General features: G+C 42.0%; 1 protein-coding gene across 1 annotated transcript in view; it reads right to left on the minus strand.

The window, feature by feature from the left end:
- The window catches only part of LOC149433909 (Fc receptor-like protein 5), a 41,826-nt gene that overhangs the window by 9,788 nt on the left and 11,066 nt on the right, over nucleotides 1-20,972 (minus strand). The window contains exons 4-12 of the mRNA XM_089664295.1: nucleotides 20,546-20,827; nucleotides 14,690-14,950; nucleotides 14,021-14,272; nucleotides 10,769-11,029; nucleotides 4,711-4,992; nucleotides 4,299-4,580; nucleotides 2,764-3,039; nucleotides 2,352-2,669; nucleotides 1,056-1,193 (exon numbers count right to left, since the gene is read on the minus strand). Coding sequence (XP_089520421.1) covers nucleotides 1,056-1,193; nucleotides 2,352-2,669; nucleotides 2,764-3,039; nucleotides 4,299-4,580; nucleotides 4,711-4,992; nucleotides 10,769-11,029; nucleotides 14,021-14,272; nucleotides 14,690-14,950; nucleotides 20,546-20,827 — 2,352 coding nt within the window. The remainder of the gene's footprint in view (nucleotides 1-1,055; nucleotides 1,194-2,351; nucleotides 2,670-2,763; nucleotides 3,040-4,298; nucleotides 4,581-4,710; nucleotides 4,993-10,768; nucleotides 11,030-14,020; nucleotides 14,273-14,689; nucleotides 14,951-20,545; nucleotides 20,828-20,972) is intronic.

Genomic DNA, 20,972 nt, shown 5'->3' on the forward strand with positions numbered 1-20,972 from the left:
TTCCATAATATGAAACTCCCTACCCCAATCTGTCCGACTATCTCCTAATCTGTCTACCTTTAGAAGATCCCTGAAAACCCTTCTCTTTAAAGGAACCTTCTGCTCTCTAGTTCCCGTGTCACCTCCTCCCATGCTCGCCTCCAGGACTTCTCCTGAGCTTCTCCCATCCTATGGAACTTCCTACCCCAATCCATCTCCTAATCTATCCACCTTTAGACGATCCATGAAAACCTTTCTCTTTAAAGAAGCCTATCCTGCTTCTACCTAGTAAACTGCCATTTATTTCCTCCATCAGCTCCTCCCCCCCTCAGCTATTACCTTTTGTATCACTCAACCCTTCCTCCTATATTGTGAGCTCCCAGGAGCCGGGTCCTCTGTTTCCTCCTGTACCAGATTGTATTGTAACTGTAATGTCTAACTTCATTTTTTAAACTGTTGGCGCTATATAAACCCTGTATAATAATAATAATAATAATAATAATAAAAATATAATAATAATAACAATAATATAATAATAATAATAATAATAATAATAATAATAATAACAATAATAACAATAATATAATAATAATATTATAATAATAATAATAATAATATAATAATAACAATAATAATAATAATAATAATAACAATAATATAATAATAATAATAACAATAATAACAATAATATAATAATAATATAATAATAATAACAATAAAAAATAATAATAATAATACTAAAATAATAATATAATAATAATAATATTAATAATAACAATAATATAAAAAGAAGAATAAGAAGAACAATAATATAATAATAATAATACTAATAATATAATAATAATAATCCGCATTTTATCAGTTTTGTATGTGAATTTTACTAATCTGTCTATTCCATATCAGGAAATATTGGGTTAGAGTCACATTTCTTTTCATCCACTTTGCTCACTTGTACCCATCACTCATTTAATAGAGGTAATACCATTGGAACTCCCCATTCATGTAAACTGTTTTACAAATTTTTGCGCAATTTCTATAAATTTTTCAAGTTTAATTAAATGCAGAACCAAGAATACCTGACTTTTGCTGATTTTGTGGGCACCGTAAGGAAGGGAACATTGGAGGTAATTTTCTCCTCTTTACAAACAGTAAGATGATGACGAGCAACAACGCAAACAGGAAAACTCCGAGTAGCGGATATACAATATTGCTACCTGAGAACGAAGAGTTTGTGGAAACTTAGTATCCATATGTGGAGGAAAAAATCACACGAGGTCAACGATCTTTGTAATAACTTTTAATTAAAATGTACCCAACAGACTGAAGATAAGCAATTCCAACTAACTTTTCTTTGCCCCTTCTGGATGGAATTTGGAGAACCCTTAAATTCTCACCACTCCGACATTGGACACATTCCGGTGTCAGATTTAATTTATATATATATATATATATATATATTATATACCAGTATTATATTAAATTAAATATATTATAATATATGGAATATATATAGCAATCTTCCATTAAAAAAAGAAAAAAAATATATATATTATTATATATATTATATATATATATTATTATATTATATTATATATATATATATTATATACCAATATTATATAAAATTTTATATATATATATATATATATATATATTACATACCAATATTATATTATATTAAATTATATATATATATATATATATATATATTTATTTATAGGTAAATATATATATAAAAATTATTTATATATATGTATATATATCTATATATATATATATATATATATATAAAAAATATACCAGTATTATATTAAATCAAATATATTATAATATATCGAATATATAGAGAAATCTTCCAAAAAAAAAAAAAAATATATATATATATATATATATAATTTACCTATATTTTATTAAATTAAATATATTATAATATATTGAATATATATAGCAATCTTCCAAAAAAACTTCAAAATGTCTCTAATCCACCAGGACTAGCGTATATATATAAAATGAATGCTGAAGATATGAAACGAATTCCTCAAATGAATCTGTTCAACAAAACGAATATGACGAAACAAAATAATTCTTCAATTAAGGAATGCATCTGAAACTAAACAAACATTTTTGGCGTGAACATGTCAACTCACAGGTAGAATTTTGGTAATTCAAGAAAGATTTTCCATTCTGCTCCTTCAAATTTCAAATGGTCAAGAAAGAAGGTTGATTGGACCCCACTAACCATTTGAAAATTGAGCAAACCATCCAAAAATTATTTTTATTTAAAACTAAATTCTGCTGGTTCATGGCCACCTCAACCATCTAAACTGGACCACTCAAACAAGATAAACAGACATTTGGGAATGTGGACTCACCAAGTGGAGGGTTTTCCGAAATTGGGCTGATCTGAAATGTGTCCACAACAGAGAAGGGCTTGTTGGCTGACAACTTGTTGCTGACTTGACACCTATAAGTCCCTGCATGGTGACTTTGGAGGGATTCGATGTATAGAACGGTCCCATTGCCTCGTAGCTGGTAGAGCTCGGAGTTCTTGTCTACCACCATCTCATTGTGCAACCACTGGAATACGGGGGACGTGCCTTTCTCTACGGAGCAATTCAACGTCAAAGATTCTCCATGTACCAAATCCTTATTGCCTTTATCCACGGTGATACTTACACCTGAAACTAGACCTGCGAAAACAGGAAAACGTACGAAAAATGATACTTAATAAGACACAAATTTGATGTCTTGGTTTCTGGAAGACTACTACAAGGTCTTACTCACTTTCTACAAGGACGTGGACTTGGATGCTGTTTTTTTCAACTTTTCCATCCTGGGATTGAACAGAACACCGATAGCTTCCAGTGTCCTCTTCTCTGGCTTTGCCGATCACAAAACTGGTCTCCAGATCAGCACTTTGGATCATTTGAGAGTCTTTATAAAATGTATATAAGAGGCTGGCGCTTCCCTTAGGATTGGTCATACACTTCAAAGTCACATTCTCTCCCTCCTCCACAAAGAGAGATGGATCAACTTGGATTTCCGGTGATGTGAACAACTCTAGAAGACATTTCAACATTGAAGTAAGTATAATAATAAACCCATCTGACGATATGACATTCTACAGGTGTAATTCAATCATTTTAGCAGCTACTGTAAGTGAAACCTAGCCCTATCCAGTGTAAATTTTTGTTGATTAAAAATCTTACAAACAAACAACATAGTACTAAAAAACATATTTACATATATAGAGAATATAAAAAATAAAACGTAGTATATATATATATATTTAAACAAAAAATAACTTACTTCAGCATGAAAACCTATCCAGTGTAAATTTTTGCTGATTAAAAATCTTACAAACAGCATAATAATAAACAACATATTTACATATATACAGAATAAATAAATAAAAATAAATATATATATATATATATATATATATATATATATACTGTATATATATATATATATATTTATTTATTTATATAATTATATTTATTTTTAACAAAAATAACTTACTTCAGCATAAAAACCTATCCAGTGTAAATTTTTGCTGATTAAAAATCTTACAAACAACATAATAATAAACAACATATTTACATATATACAAAATAAATAAATAAATAAATAAAAATAAATAAATAAATATATATGTATATATATATATATATATATATATATATATATATATATATATATATATATATATACACTGTATATATATATATATTTATTTATTTATTTTATTTATTTATATAATTATATTTATTTTTATATATATATATATATATATATATATATATATATATATATATATGTGTGTGTGTTTTAATTATTTATTCTGTATATATGTAAATATGTTTTTTTATTACTATGTTGTTTGTTTGTAAGCTTTTTAATCAACAAAAATTTACACTGGATAGGTTTTTATGCTGAAGTAAGCTAGTTTTTTGTTTAATTATATATATAATAATCCCCCTATGAACCAACCTCACCCACCCCCCACCCTACCGACCACTATCACCCACCAACCCCCACCCTACTGACCACTCCCAACCACCCACCCCCCACCCTACCGACCCCTCCGAACTACCCACCCCCCACCCTACCGACCCCTCCCAACCACCCACCCCCCACCCTACCGACCCCTCCCAACTACCCACCCCTCACCCTACCGACCCCTTCCCACCCACCCGCCGCTCCTCCTTGGTCAGTAGGAATCCCATTCAATGTCAATGGATGAAAAGAGAACATGAATGTCTAAAAGTAACGTGGAATCAGACACAACCAACTCTGGCTTCATTTCATCTGCTCACCATGGATCTGGATATGGAACCCAACACTCCTCTTCCTCACAGTGTCAGGCGCCGTCCTCACTTCACAGGTATAATTCCCAGAATCCTCCAGCTGAGCTGACCACACTCTGTATGTATTGGATATACTGAATCCCCGCACAGTCTGTCCATCTCTGTAGAAGGCAAAGTGCAGCTCTGTGCCGCCTCTGATTGGATCCAGTCTGGTGTCACAAGTCACCGTCATCTCACCTCCTTCTATTACCCTGGACGGGGTCAATTTTATTTCCGGAGGGGAGAAGAATTCTGGAGGAGGAAAGGAGGACAATGATTGGTCAGTAGGGATCCCATTCAATGTATGAAAAAGAATGCATGAATGTCTAAAAGTAACGTGGAATCAGACACGACCAACTCTGGCTTCATTTCATCTGCTCACCACGGATCTGGATATGGAGCCCATCACTCATCTTCCTCACAGTGTCATTGGCCGTCCTCACTTCACAGGAATATTTACCAGAATCCTCCAGCTGAGCTGACCGCACTCTGTATGTATTGGATACATTGAAGTCCCTCACAGTCCATCTATCTCTGTAGAAGGCGAAGTGCAGATTGGTGTTCTCTCTTAGAGGGTTATGTCTGGTGTCACAGGTCAGGATCAGGCCATCACCTTCCCATATGGAGTTTTGGTCGCTCTGTATTATTGGAGTAGTGAATAGATCTATAAAATATAATAACATGACCTTGTGGTTTTATAGCTCTAGATTGGGATACGGACAAATGTGGGACCCCAGACACAACATAGCAAATACTAGAGCGGGAAGTAATATGAAGGTCCAGTGATATCGCCACTCCAGGCTGACTCTGAACTACAGTCTGTACAATCCAAAATATTATCTATCAGTGCCGTCCCTCCGCCCTATAGCGGTTTTACTGCTGCAGTGCGGCATTCCTGTGCAAAATCATGTACATCGATGTCGTGTTGTACCTCCGCCACAAAGGGGGCGTACGTGCGCCGCCGGAAATCTCCCAAATGTCGTGTTGCACCTCTGCCACACGGGGGGGGGGGGGTGCGCATGCGCCGCCAGAGGAAATCTCCCAAATGTCGTGTTGCACCTCCGCCACACAGTGAGCGTGCGTGCGCCGCCGAAGGAGATCTCCTGAATATCATGTTGCACTTCCGCCACACAGGGGGCAAGCGTGCAACACCGGGGGGAATCTCCCGCTGTGAAATGTCACAGCACAAAACGATCTACAAGCCCCGGTGCGCAGTTTCTCGCAGACACCCACAGATCATCGGTCAGGGAGGAAGATCATCCTTGAGATGCTTCCACTGATCATCCTTGAGATGTTTCCACAACATGGTTGGAGTCCACCTGTGGGACATTCAGTTGATTGGACATGATTTGGAAAGGCATAAACCTGTCTATAGAAGGTCCCACAGGTAACAGTCAGAGCACAAACCAAGCCATGAAGTCCAAGGAGTTGTCCGTAGACCTCCGAGACAGGATTGTATCAAGGCTCAGATCTGGGGAAGGGTACAGAAACATTTCTGCAGCATTGAAGGCCTCATTGAGTTTGGAACCACCAGGAATCTTCCTAGAGTGGACTGTCCCGCCAAGATGAGTGATCGAGGAAGAAGAGCCTTAGCCAGGGAGGTAACCAAGCACCGATGGTCACTCTGAAAGAGCTCCAGCATTTCTCGGTGGAGAGAGGAGTACCTTCCAGAAGAACAACCATCTCTGCAGCGCTCCACCAATCAGGCCTGTATATTAGAATGGCCAGATGGACTCATTAAAAGGCAAATGGCAGCCCGTCTGGAGTTTGCCAAAAGGCACCTGAGGGACTCTCAGACCATAAGAAACAAAACTCTCTGGTCTGATGAAACAAAGATTGAACTCTTTGGCCTGAATGCCAAGCGTCATGTCTGGAGGAAACCAGGCACTGCTCACCAGCTGGCCTATACCATCTCTACAGTGAAGCATGGTCTTTAGCTAGTGGTGGCAGCATCATGCTGTGGGGATGTTTTTCAGCGGCAGGAACTGGGAGACTAGTCAGGATGGAAGGAAAGATGAATGCAGCAATGTACAGAGACATCCTTGATGAAAACCTGTTCCAGAGCGCTCTGGACCTTAGACTGGGGTGGCGGTTCATCTTCCAACAGGACAACGACCCTAAGCACACAGCCCACATAATAAAGGAGTGGCCATGGGCCAACTCTGCGAATGTCCTGGAGTGGCCCAGCCAGAGCCCAGACTTTAACCTGATTGAACGTCTCTGGAGAGATCTAAAAATGGCTGTGCCCTGACGCTCCCCATCCAACCTGATGGAGCTTCAGAGGTCCTGCAAAGAAGAATGATAGAAATCGCCCAAAAATAGGTGTGCCAAGCATGTAGCATCATACTCCGAACGACTCGAGGCTGGAATTGGTGCTAAAGGGGCTTCAACAAAGTATTGAGCAAAGGCTGGGAAGCCTTATGTACATGGGTTTTTTGTTTCCACTTTTTATTTTTAATAAATTGCAAAGATTTCAAAATGAACTTCTTTCACATTGTCATTATGGGGTATTGTTTGTAGAATGTGGAGGGAAAAAAATGAACTTCAACCATTTTGGAATGAGGCCGTAACATGACAAAATGTAGCAAAAGTTCAGCGCTGTGAATACTTCCTGAATGCACTGTAGGTTTACTTAGGTACAGGGGAAAGTCATGAATCATGTGTCTCTGCAGAGCTGAGAACACAATCCATCACTTCCCCTAGTAAAAGCACCAAGTACATAGCTAGGCAGACACTTAACCCTCTGCTCACCCTAGATCAGGGGGTCTCCAAACTTTTCAAACAAAAGGCCAGTAGAGATGAGGGAATTATTCAAAAATTTGATTCGGCTGATTCGTGGAATTTGAGGAAGAAATTTGACTCGATGCGAATTTATTCGCTACGAAGTTAACTTATAAAAAGGGTTTCTAGGCTTCAGAGAGCCTTTAAATTAGTGCAGAACACTGTACCTTTAATTTAAATGCCCTTGGAGATGAGGAAGGAGAAGGAGAAGGAGAAGGATGAGAAGAAGTAGAAGGAGAAGGATGAGAAGAAGGAGAAGGATGAGAAGAAGGAGAAGGATGAGAAGAAGGAGAAGGATGAGAAGAAGGAGAAGGATGAAAAGAAGGAGAAGGATGAGAAGATGGAGAAGGAGAAGGATGAGAAGAAGGAGAAGGAGAAGGATGAGAAGAAGGAGAAGGAGAAGGATGAGAAGAAGGAGAAGGATGAGAAGAAGGAGAAGGAGAAGGATGAGAAGAAGGAGAAGGAGAAGGATGAGAAGAAGGAGAAGGAGAAGGATGAGAAGAAGGAGAAGGATGAGAAGAAGGAGAAGGAGAAGGAGAAGGAGAAGGATGAGAAGATGGAGAAGGATAAGAAGAAGGAGAAGGAGAAGGATGAGAAGAAGGAGAAGGAGAAGGATGAGAAGAAGGAGAAGGATGAGAAGAAGGAGAAGGAGAAGGATGAGAAGAAGGAGAAGGATGAGAAGAAGGAGAAGGATGAGAAGAAGGAGAAGGAGAAGGATGAGAAGAAGGAGAAGGAGAAGGATGAGAAGAAGGAGAAGGAGAAGGATGAGAAGAAGGAGAAGGATGAGAAGAAGGAGAAGGATGAGAAGAAGGAGAAGGAGAAGGATGAGAAGAAGGAGAAGGAGAAGGATGAGAAGATGGAGAAGGAGAAGGATGAGAAGAAGGAGAAGGAGAAGGATGAGAAGAAGGAGAAGGAGAAGGATGAGAAGAAGGAGAAGGAGAAGGATGAGAAGAAGGAGAAGGATGAGAAGAAGGAGAAGGATGAGAAGAAGGAGAAGGATGAGAAGAAGGAGAAGGAGAAGGATGAGAAGAAGGAGAAGGAGAAGGATGAGAAGAAGGAGAAGGATGAGAAGAAGGAGAAGGAGAAGGAGAAGGATGAGAAGAAGGAGAAGGAGAAGGATGAGAAGAAGGAGAAGGATGAGAAGAAGGAGAAGGAGAAGGATGAGAAGAAGGAGAAGGAGAAGGATGAGAAGAAGGAGAAGGAGAAGGATGAGAAGAAGGAGAAGGATGAGAAGAAGGAGAAGGATGAGAAGAAGGAGAAGGAGAAGGAGAAGGAGAAGGATGAGAAGAAGGAGAAGGATGAGAAGAAGGAGAAGGAGAAGGATGAGAAGAAGGAGAAGGATGAGAAGAAGGAGAAGGAGAAGGATGAGAAGAAGGAGAAGGATGAGAAGAAGGAGAAGGAGAAGGATGAGAAGAAGGAGAAGGATGAGAAGAAGGAGAAGGAGAAGGATGAGAAGAAGGAGAAGGATGAGAAGAAGGAGAATGAAGAGAAGAAGGATGAGAAGAAGGAGAAGGATGAGAAGAAGGATGAGAAGAAGGAGAAGGATGAGAAGGAGAAGGATGAGAAGAAGAAGAAGGATGAGAAGAAGGAGAAGGATGAGAAGAAGGAGAAGGATGAGAAGAAGGATGAGAAGAAGGAGAAGGATGAGAAGAAGGATGAAAAGAAGGAGAAGGATGAGAAGAAGGAGAAGGAGAAGGATGAGAAGAAGGAGAAGGATGAGAAGATGGAGAAGGAGAAGGATGAGAAGAAGGAGAAGGAGAAGGATGAGAAGGAGAAGGAGAAGGATGAGAAGAAGGAGAAGGATGAGAAGAAGGAGAAGGAGAAGGATGAGAAGAAGGAGAAGGATGAGAAGAAGGAGAAGGATGAGAAGAAGGAGAAGGATGAGAAGAAGGAGAAGGATGAGAAGAAGGATGAGAAGAAGGAGAAGGATGAGAAGAAGGATGAGAAGAAGGAGAAGGATGAGAAGAAGAAGGATGAGAAGAAGGAGAAGGATGAGAAGAAGAAGAAGGATGAGAAGAAGGAGAAGGATGAGAAGAAGGAGAAGGATGAGAAGAAGAAGAAGGATGAGAAGAAGAAGAAGGATGAGAAGAAGGAGAATTCCAAGCCGGCAAAAAGTGTATCTGCAGAGCTCCGCTATTTCTTAGCGGAGCTCTGCAGATACACTTAGCGGAGCTCTGCAGATACACTTTTTGCCGGCTTGGAATTCTTCTTATTTTCATCCTACTTCTTCTTCTTCTTCTTCATCCTCATCCTCATCCTCTTCTTCTTCTTCTGAGGATGAGGATGAAGAAGAAGAAGAAGAAGAAGTAGGATGAAAATAAGAAGAATTCCAAGCCGGCAAAAAGTGTATCTGCAGAGCTCCTCTAAGTGTATCTGCAGAATAGAGGAGCTCTGCAGATACACTTAGAGGAGCTCTGCAGATACACTTTTTGCCGGCTTGGAATTCTTCTTATTTTCATTCTACTTCTTCTTCTTCTTCTTCTTCTTCTTCTTCTTCTTCTTCATCCTCATCCTCAGAAGAAGAAGAAGAGGATGAGGATGAGGATGAAGAAGAAGAAGAAGTAGGATGAAAATAAGAAGAATTCCAAGCCGGCAAAAAGTGTATCTGAAGAGCTCCTCTATTTCTGACAGTTCTATGTCAGAGAACTGTCAGAAATAGCGGAGCTCTCTGCAGGGACACTTTTGCCGGCTGATCGGGAAAAATCCGATTCGCGCACCCGAAGTAGGCTAATATTCGGATTCGACGCAAATCAAATTTTTCCTGAAATTCGAATCGAATTCCACTTCGCCTGGTTCGATTCGCTCATCTCTAAAGGCCAGTTTACTGTCCTTCAGACTTGGGGGGGCGAAATGTGGCCAGTAGTGTTGTGCGACGTTTTCAAGTCGACCATAAGTCGTGAACACACAAACAGTAAGGGCGTTCGGGAAGGCTGTTTGCCTGCCGCATCCCTCAATGCACTGTGCCCTGACAGTGCATTGTGATTGGCCAAAGCAATGCACCTGACCACAGGTCAGGTGCAATGCTTTGCCCAATCACATCGCAGGATGAGGTCACAAGGGGGTGGGGGTAACACCATCACAGTATTTAAGAACTGTGATCGCGTGGAGCAGTCAGATGGCGGGATCCAGCGTTGAGCAAATTATTTTTTCTCTTTTCGGGTCGGAAGGCATCGTCATTGATGTGATTATTTTTGTTTTTAATAAAGGACTTGTCTCCTGTCATTTTGTTACTACACTTTTTTCTTGTGTGAATGGGTACCGCATACTCCTTCACATGGGGTGAGCCGGCACCTGGGGGACCCCTTGTTAAAGCCATACAAAGCAGTGTGCAGGAGCTGACAGGGGAGAGATCTGTGCCGTTTTTATACACAGTTCCCTCCCCGGTCGGAGATACTCGGCGATCACTGGGTGCCGGCGAGTAATCACTGGCTGGGAACCAGTGATTGACAGCCGCGGATGCAAATGGCGTGTGTGGCTAGGGTGTGTGCGTGGCTCACGTGCGCCCCCTACCCGGAAATGCAAAGTCACGTATATATAGTGAAAGTTCTTTCTTTCTTTCAAGGGTTCCTCTGTTCAGAAAAGGTTGAGAAAGGCTGGTCTAGGTGAAGAAAAGGATCAAAAAATATATAATAAGTAACAAAAAAAAATATAAAACTTACCCTGTACAGAAATATAGGTTTCAGCCCATATCCATCTACTGTTCTGAACTTGAAAACCAACATTTTTTTTGCATTTGTACGTGCCGCTCATCGTTGTGTTTACATCATGAATACGTAACCTATAATTTGTGGATCTCAGTTGTTGACTATCCTTGTAAAAAAATGTCACCCCTTCATCTCCATAGATTGGCGAGCTGTGACACCTCAGATCAAAGGAATCGCCTTCAACAACGTCAGGAGGTGCCTGCAGGATCAGATGGGCTGGAAATAGAGGAGTAAAAAAAAAATTAGAGGAGAGTCCAATGCCAGACGGGATTTGGTAAGTACAGACCTGGAGGTTGCGCCAGATTTGGGGGTCACATGTTCAGAATTTGAGGGTCTCAACAGGTAGGACAACCTGAACCTCAGTAGAAAGAATGGAGAGGAACGTAGAACCAAAAGGTAGATGGTTTTTTTTTTTTTTAGAAAAGGGAGATGAGTCCCATGTGGGTGTTTTTCTGCCAATGGATATTTACAAAGACAATCAAACACCAATGGTGGGGCCAGGGGCAGACTGACAACTCATGGGGCCCCCATGCAATAGGGAATCATGGGGCCCCTGTGTTCTTGCCCAAACTCAAAAAAGCCTATGAAAAGGTACCAGGGGCATCTCATGGGGCCCCCTACTGACCCTGGGCCCTCGGGCAGTGCCCGAGTTTTTAAATGGTCAGTCCGCCCCTGGGTGGGGCTGATTTACTAAAGGAGGGAAAGACAACTTTTAGCTAAGTGCATGGGGCAAAGTTGTGTTGACTTCAACTCTTCAACCATGTGTGAGTTCCAGTTTTTCATTATTACATGTGTTGAATCACTCTGCAAAGTGACCTTACCTTTCCCTTCTGCAGGCCATAAATGGGTCGAATTCTGAACAAATTTTCTTTAGAAAATCTGAAACTTTGTGCGTTCTGTAATGCGATGGCGCCACCATTGATTTCCAAAATTGACCAACCAAGCCTTTAATTTCTCTTCGTGTTGCTACAGAAAAGAATTTTCATGGCCAAGAATTTTCTTTTCTTTCCAGGTCTCAGCTTTATATTTCTCACACGATTCTCTCATCATGGATTAGAAACTCGTTAGTTTTTCAAAAAATTTCCAAGATGCCCGATCACTCAATTTCGATGGTCACACGAAAATCGGCTGTTTCTGTGACCCACTAATGGTGCGAAATTAAAATGGAAATTCTTTCGGAATTCGACCCGCATATGGCCGGCTTTATTAATTAAGGCTGCATTCACACTTGAGCATTTTGTAACTTGGAGCTACAAAAACGCTCAAACTTAAAAAATCGATTGTTCTCTATGGTGTCTGTTCACGCGATCAGGTGTAAACAGGCCCCATAGATTTTTTAAGTTTGAGCTTTTTTGGAGCTTCGAGCAACTCAAGTGTGAATGCAGCCTTAGTAGAGTGAACATGCTCTAGTTCAGGGGTCTCCAAACTTTGTATACAAAGGGCCAGTTTACTGTTCTTCATACTTTTGGGGGGCTGGACTGTGGACATCAGGAATAGAAAATATCCCAATGTCAGTGGGAGCAAACAATGCCCCATTCTTGGTGCTAATGAGAGGAACTGTGCTCCATTGTTGTGTCATTGGGGAATCATACCCTATCGTTGGTGTCATTGAGAGGAATTGTGCCCCATCATTGGTATTATTGGGCCCAATTGTTGGTTTCGTTGGGTGGAACTGTGCCCCATTGTTGGTGTCATTGGGGAATCATGCCTCATCGTTGGTGTCATTGGGAGGAATTGTGCCCCATCGTTGGTGTCATTGGGAGGAATTGTGCCCCATCATTGGTGTTATTGGGCCCAATTGTTGGTGTCATTGGGCAGAAATGTGCCCTATTGTTGGTGTCATTGGGGAATCCTGCCCCATTATTGGTGTTATTGGGAGGAATTATGCCCCATCATTGGTGTTATTGGGCCCAATTGTTGGTGTCATTGGGCAGACATGTGCCCTATTGTTGGTGTCATTGGGGAATCCTGCCCCATTATTGGTGTTATTGGGAGGAATTATGCCCCATTATTGGTGTTATTGGGCCCAATTGTTGGTGTTGATGGGCGGAACTGTGCCCCATCATTGGTGTCCTTGGAAGGAATTTTGCCCCATCATTGGCGTCATTGTAGGAATTGCGCCCCAGAGCGGGGTCAGTGCATGCTGAAGCACACAGTGCGCAGAAGTCGCCAACTGTCTGCAGAATCAATAGCTAAAGACCTCCAAACTTGGTGTGGCCTTCAGATTAGCACAACAACAGTGTGTAGAGAGCTTCATGGAATGGGTTTCCATGGCCAAGCAGCTGCATCCAAGCCTTACATCACCAAGTGCAATGCAAAGCATCGGATGCCGTGGTGTAAAGCACGCCGCCACTGGACTCTAGAGCAGAGGAGACGTGTTCTCTGGAGTGACCAATTACACTTCTCTGTCTGGCAAACCAATGGGCATGTCTGGGTTTGGCGGTGGCCAGGAGAACGGTACTTGCCTGACTGCATTGTGCCAAGTGTAAAGTTTGGTGGAGGGGGGATTATGGTGTGGGGTTGTTTTTCAGGGGTTGGGCTTGGCCCCCTAGTTCCAGTGAAGCGAACTCTTAAGGTGACATTTTGGACAATTTCATGCTCCCAACTTTGTGGGAAGAGTTTGGGGATGGCCCCTTCCTGTTCCAACATGACTGCACACCAGTGCACAAAGCAAGGTCCATAAAGACATGGAGGAGCCAGTTTGGGGTGGAGGAACTTGACTGGCCTGCACAGAGTCCTGACCTCAACCCCATAGAACACCTTTGGGATGAATTAGAGCGGAGACTGCGAGCCAGGCCTCCTCCCCCGACATCAGTGCCTGACCTGACAAATGTGCTTCTGGAAGAATGGTCCAACCTTCCCATAGACACCCTCCTAAACCTTGTGGACGGCCTTCCCAGAAGAGTTGAAGCTGTTATAGCTGCAAAGGGCGGGGCCAACTCAATATTGAACCCTACGGACTAACACTGGTGGGCCATTAAAGGTCATGTGTGTAGAAAGGGCGGGGCCAACTCAATATTGAACCTTATGGACTAAGACTGGGAGGCCATTAAAAGTAATGTGCGTGGAAAGGCCGGATGCCCAATACTTGGGGCAATATGGTGTAGGTATATAAAACACAAATGCACAATATGGGGAACATTTTTTAGTTGAAATGTCTTGATATCTAATCGATTTTCCACTACCTAAAAAAACAGAAATACTTACCGTCGCTAATGACATCCAATCTTACAAAGGAGCTGAGATCCTCTCCGAAGCCACACTGGTAATCTCCACTGTCCTCTATTTTTGGAGATGTGATTTCGAGCTCTTTGAAACTTCCACTTATCAGCTTTCCATCCTTTTTCCAGGTGTAATACGGTGCGTTTTTAGTGGTGTCACAAGTCATAGTGATCACCTCATTCTCAAACACCATTCCCCAGTAAGGAGAGAAGGTCACAACGAGCCGGTTTGGTTTTCCTGTAACGCGCAAATGAAATAAAAACTCAAGAAACTTGACTCACAAAAAGTAAAATATTCAACAAGTAAGTTCAAGCTGCTTAACCCATTAATGCCGACACCTCCCGGCCCTTTAAGGGGTTTCTGACGTCGGGAGGCGGGGCGGGGTTTAGGGTCACGTGACCTCCATCACGTGATTGGAAAGTTCCCAATTGCGAGGAGAGATCGGGACCTTTCCGTGGGTGCCCTACCCGTGCCGCCTTTGGTGGCTTCAGCTGTCGATCACCGGTTCCCGGCTGGAGATTCCCCGCCGGCACCTGGCGATCGCCGAGTATCACTGACGGGGGAGAGGTCTGTATGTAAACAATAAAGATCTCTCCCCTGTCAGCACCAACATGCTGCTTTGAATCTCATTAGTTGATGAAGTAGCCAACTCACCATTGTCAATCAGACCCAGTCTCACCGGACGGCTGTGAACCGATTGGTCAGCTGAGCACTTATACGTTTCAGTGGCTGTTACTTTTACATTAGTTTTATATAGTTTGCTCCTCCGATACGTTATCTGTTTTCCTTGTTCTACTTTATACCAGTAACTGTGCACTTCCACGGATCCCACACTGCAGGACAGGGTCACCGAATCACCCCGATAAAATTGGTTCCAGTTAGGGGATAGGGTTACAACAGGTCTGACTGCAGCTCCTATGAAAGAGAAAAATGCAAATGTTCATTAAATATAAAAGAAAAAAAAATAAACTGGAAAGCCACCGATCTATAGAAAAGTGTGATCATGTGAGATACCAGGACACCAGGTATGCAGGGGTGTATGCACCACAACGTAAACAAGCAGGGGCGGACTGACCATTTGGAAACTCAGGCACTGCCTGAGGGCCCGGGTCAGTAGGGGGCCCCATGAGATGCCCCTGGTACCTTTTTCATAGGCTTTTTTGAGTTTGGGCAAGGACACAGGGGCCCCATGATCCCCTATTGCCCGGGGGCCCCATGAGTTGTCAGTCCACCCCTGCAAAAAAGGCACTTGCATCCCACATGGAAGAAAAATATATTTGAAATATATTTTAAAATATTCTTCACCAATATATTGACATGTATTTGAAATGCTACAATTTTGGCCGTATTCAATATATTTAAAAAAATATATATTTCAATAAATATATATATATATATATATATATATACACACACATATATATACTGCACGTTGAAATGCGTTTTTATTATACAAAATATGAAAAATATATTAAAAAAATAAATTTCAGATACACTGCAGGTCTTTAAAAATACAAATCTACATTTTTGGAACGCATTTACATATATGTATAAAAATATATGTTAAAATTTCTTTTTTTAATTGTTAAAAAAAATCTGAAGAATATATTTAAAAAATATATATTTGTTTAAATATATTCTTCAGATTTTTTTTAACATATAAAAAAGTAATTTTAACATATATTTTTACATATAGTTGTAAATGCATTCCTAAAATGAAGAAATGTATTTTTGTTAAATATTTTTCATAAATTTTGTAATAAAAACACATTTACACTTGCAGTACATATGTGTGTGTGTATGTGTGTATATATATATAAAATTTAGATTTGTATTTTTAACCATTTCAATACCGTGCAATTTTCCCCCTTCCTGCCCAGGCCATTTTTCAGGTTTCAGCGCTCTCACACTTTGAATGACAATTGCGCGGTCATACAACATTGTACCCAAACTAAAATTTTATCATTTTCTTCACACAACTAGAGCTTTCTTTTGGTGGTATTTAATCACCGCCGGGGTTTTTATTTTTTGCTAAATTAACAAAAAAGACCGAAAATTTTGAAAACAAAACACGTTTTTCTTTGTTTCTCTTCTAAAAGTTTACAAATAAATAATTGTTCTTCGTAAATTTAGGCCGAGATGTATTCTGCTCCATGTTTTTGGTGAAAATAACCCAAATTAGGATGTATTATTTAGTTTGTAGGAAAGTTATAGAGTTCAGAAACTATGGTATAGATCTGAATATTGATCAATCCTGAAGTACTGACGGCCAATCTAATTTCTTGAGGTCCAAGAATGTCAGAACAGTACAGATATCCCCCAAATGTCAGAACAGTACAGATATCCCCCAAATGTCAGGACAGTACAGATATCCCCCAAATGTCAGAACAGTACAGATATTCCCCCAAATGTCAGGACAGTACAGATCCCCTAAATGTCAGAACAGTACAGATATCCCCCAAATGTCAGAATAGTACAGATATCCCCCAAATGTCAGGACAGTACAGATATCCCCCAAATAACCCCTTTTTGCAGAGTAGACAGTCCCAGGTATTTCATAAGAGGAATGGCGAGTTTTTTGAAGTTGTATTTTTTTGGTCATAATTTTTCAGAAAATGAAAAAATAAAAAAAATTATTTTCACAATTTTTTTTTACATACTGTCACCAGTGCAGTACAGCGTCATCATATAACTGGCATGGCGGTGATCAGGGACACTGACTGGTGACAGTGTGAAAAAAAAAATATATATATTTTTTTTTATTTTACATTTTTATTACATTTTTTTTCTTTTTTTAAGATTTTTTTTTTCATATTTCACTATGACCAAAGTAGTACAATGTTACCATAGTAACATTGTACTACTTTGGGGAAGTGATCAGTATTTTTTTTTTTTTTACACAATTTGCTTATAGCAAAGAATTACTTTGCTATAAGCAAGCATATACCTGAATGACATCGATTCATTCAGGGTTTTTTTGGTTTTTTTTGTGCTTAGCTGTGATTTGGCCACAGCTAATCACATGACATGTGACCATTCACAGCTAGACACTAGTATACAATGGATGGCATGAATGAAGCCATCCATTGTATACAACTGTCATGTGACCTGCTGTGATTGGTCACAGCAGGTCACATGGCACCGGCAACGGGGTCGGTACTCAGATCTGTCATCGGCCGTGTCGGCCGGTGACAGATCGCACCGCTGCACGGCTCTGCAAGCGCGCGAACTTCGCATGTGCAATATATACATACATACTTATACATATATATATACTGTATACACACATATATATATTTATTTATTGAAATATATTTTGATATATATTGAATACAGCCAAAATTGTAGCATTTCAAATATATTTTTCTTCCATGTGGGTGGTAATGTCTGCATACAATAAGTTAGACGGCCAGTTTCTGTGTGCTCAGTCTCTGCTAGAAGCGACAGGTTACTGGCGGCAGTGTCCTCTCACCAGTCCCAGAGACAAGGCGACAGGGGTCCCGCTTAGACATGTGCGACTCATTTCGTCCCAGACTGTATTTGGGCCAAATTTTTATCATTCGGAGATTTGAATGTGTAGAACTACCCCCTTAGGGGTTGCTGATGAATTTGGGTCACAGCCAGGCAAACTGCATTTTCTACACACGCTTGGATCCGTAGTCAGTAAACCGGTCCCTAAACTTTTGTTCTGTATTTTTATTGAGGGGATTTATCTGAGATAAGGTGGGGGGGGGCTACAGGATGCTCAAAGGAGCGGAGGAACAACTTCCTACAACTAGTCACAAGCTTCTCGTCCACAACACAGCCACTGTGGGAAGCTAGCCAGCATCTCCCTGTGAGATGGGAAAACAGCTCTCATTGTTTGAACACTGTTTGTGTGCAGCAAATTATTGTGTGGAGTAAATTGAATGTTCTTGACTGACATTCTGCGGTTTAGCCACAAGATGCCACTGTTTTCCTGACACAGCCTCAGACTGCATAGATATTTCTATATTCATGAAGAGGTGGGGTTTTCACACAGAGTTTAGAGAACAGGAAAGAGAGAGAGAGCAGCCATGTATGGAGGATGGTGAATGCAGGAGCCGTGTGAGCAGAGAATCCGATGGCATCCAGGTGTGAGAGCATCCCTCAGTAACCAGAGCTGCAGCTAAGTGAAGCTGTTCGTGTCCAAGACCCTGATCCTGTTCATAGAAAGGAAGATTGCTGCCAGGAATGCTGATGAGAGCAGAGGAACAAAGCAACATACACTGCGATACCGCATGCTTGTTGGAGAGACATTTGCTCTGTTCAGAGTCACCAGCGGATGCAAAGCAGACCCGGGTCGGTAAGATTGTGCACGCACCTCATTTCAGTGTTGGCGCCTAGAGACTGAGGCCAGGCCTATAGTTAGTTAGTTAGGGTCTCTGTTTGTGTCAGGCCACAAGTGTTGTTACTGATCATTGGAAGGACTGGTGTTTTACTCAGAAGGAATACTCAGGCACGTGCTACAGGACCAGTTATGGGAGGGGGAATACTGTAGATTTGTGTAAGATTGTAAGCTGTTGTGCTGCACCGCAGGCTAGCCCATACCGTACACCCATACACTGATTCCTGCGCTTTTAGGGTAATAACGGGTAAGGTGTGGCAGCTTAGTTGTGCCCCCCAGTAGGTAAATTACTTCTCTTTCTACCTTCATCCATCAGGAGGTGCCGTGCTGTGCAGCACAAGGGTCTCAGCCTTTGGGCTGGGTGTATGTAAATTTATTGTATGTTCCCAGCATTTGGGGTTGTGTTTATTTGCCACATCTAAGTAAAATTCTGTTGTGACAAAAGCTGGTGTTGGGGTTACTTTCCTGATTCGTGACTTCACTGTATCCTGGGGAGCCCACCCCGGTACACGGCTTACATCCCTCATGTTCCACCCCAGACCCGAGATGAAATTCACCTCTTTACCCAGCAGTCTAGAGATTGTCCTGAGAAGGGATCTGGTTCTTGTCCCTTTAAATAGGTGATCAGTCGCTAGTAGGGAGCTAATCTTGTTTTCCACGAGATTGCTCCTTTGCCTATCTGCCCAGGGGGTGTAGGTGTACTCTTTCAGATCCTCTAATGTACCGCTTGTGGATTGGCTGCTGCTACTAGGCCTATCAGCTGGGCTGCTCCTTTCCTACTATACAGGTTGTCCTTTCTCAGGGGGCCAGTGGGTTCTGGGTTTAAGTTTCTTCCAGCTCCGGGCTAGCAGGCATGCCCCATCCCACTAGGTCTCCTGGCAATGTCCTTCCGCCAGCCTCACAGCTTGCCCTTTCTCCCTCTCTCCCACCCGACCCCGACTGAGCAGGCTCCAAACAGTTTTAAAGGAGTCCAGCCCCTTGCCCAGCTCCTGCTGGGGATTAGCTGAGGTCCCTCAAAAGTGCAGCCAGCCACCCACTGTCCCAAGGGGCAGTGAGTCCAGAGTTCTCCGCCTTTCCAGCTCCAGGATCACAGGCAGGCCCCATCCCATTAGGTCTCCTGCAGCCTTCCTCCTTCAGCCTCACATTTTCCTACTCCTTCTTCCATCTGACTCCACACTTCTTCTACTGAGCAGGCTCCTACACTTTTAAGGGAGTCCCAGCCCCTTGCCAAGCCTTCTGTTAGAGGTTGGCTGAGGTCCCTCAAGAATGCAGCCAGCCACCCCTTTAGATCCAACCACTATCTCCAAAGGGCAGTGAGTCCAGAGTTTTCCACCTTTCCAGCTCCAGGCTCACAGGCAGGCCCCATCCCATTAGGTCTCCTGGCAGCCTTCCTTCTTCAGCCTCACATTTTCCTACTCCTTCTTCCACCTGACTCCACACTCCTCTTCTACTGAACAGGCTCCTACACTTTTAAAGGAGCCCCAGCCCCTTGCCAAACCTTCTGTTGGAAGTTGGCTGAGGTCCCTCAATAGTGCAGCCAGACACTCCTCAGATCCACCCACTGCTCCAAAGCCCTCCTCTGAAAGCTTTAGAGCAGGGGGAAATCCCAGAGGGGCTGGCCTGCAGAGTATCTCAGCCCTGCCCACAATTTTACCTCCCTCTGGCTATTGTACCTGAGCTGCTAATCAGCTCCTGACTAACCATTAGGACCTGACTCCCCCCTAGAAGGGTGCTACAAAGGTATCCAAATTTCCGAATTACAATAGTAACAAATTTAAATGAATCTGAAATAATGAAACAAAATTTCATCTGAAACAACGAAAGGAGGGGGCAGAGACAAAACCAGTCACCCTGCACAAGGAGAGAGAGCAGAGCTGTAGGAGGGGCCCAGCAGGCTCCACCCACTACAGAAAATACAGGAGGGGGAGGAGACAAGACCAGTCGCCCTGCTCAAGGAGAGAGACTAGAGCTGTGGGAGAGATCCACCCACTACAGAAAACAATAGGAGGGGGCGGAGACAAGACCAGTCACCCTGCACAAGGAGAGAGGGCAGCAGTGAGTGGTCTTTATTACAGGAAGTCTCTCCCTGGACGACGGCACAGATCTGGAATACTTTATAATGAACATTTCCACATTCCCCTTACCTTGTATCTGAATTGATAACTCCTCGCTCCTCTTCCTCACATGGTCATTGGTCGTCCTCACTTCACAGGAATATTTCCCAGAATCCTCCAGCTGAGCTGACTGCACTCTGTATGTATCAGATATACTGAGACCCTGCACAGTCTGTCCATCTCTGTAGAAGGCAAAGTGCAGCTCTGTGCCGCCTCTGAGCGGGTTGCGTCTGGTGTCACAAGTCATTGTTAAGTTATTGCCTTCCCGTAGCGGGTTAGGACCGTTTTTTATTTTTGGCGTGGTGAACAGATCTATTAAAAAAAAAAAAAACAAAGACAATGTGTGTGGTTTTCATTACTAGGCACATGCACACCCGAAAAGTCGTCCTGTTTCATTTCAGATGCGTTCGTTCATAGCAGTATCTTGTTTTCCTCACATTCATTGGGTTCAACCGAT

This window comes from Staurois parvus, unplaced genomic scaffold (assembly GCF_062004578.1).
Source record: "Staurois parvus isolate SC_StPar_1 unplaced genomic scaffold, SC_StPar_1.0 ptg001879l, whole genome shotgun sequence".
In the NCBI taxonomy this organism is placed as follows: domain Eukaryota; kingdom Metazoa; phylum Chordata; class Amphibia; order Anura; family Ranidae; genus Staurois; species Staurois parvus.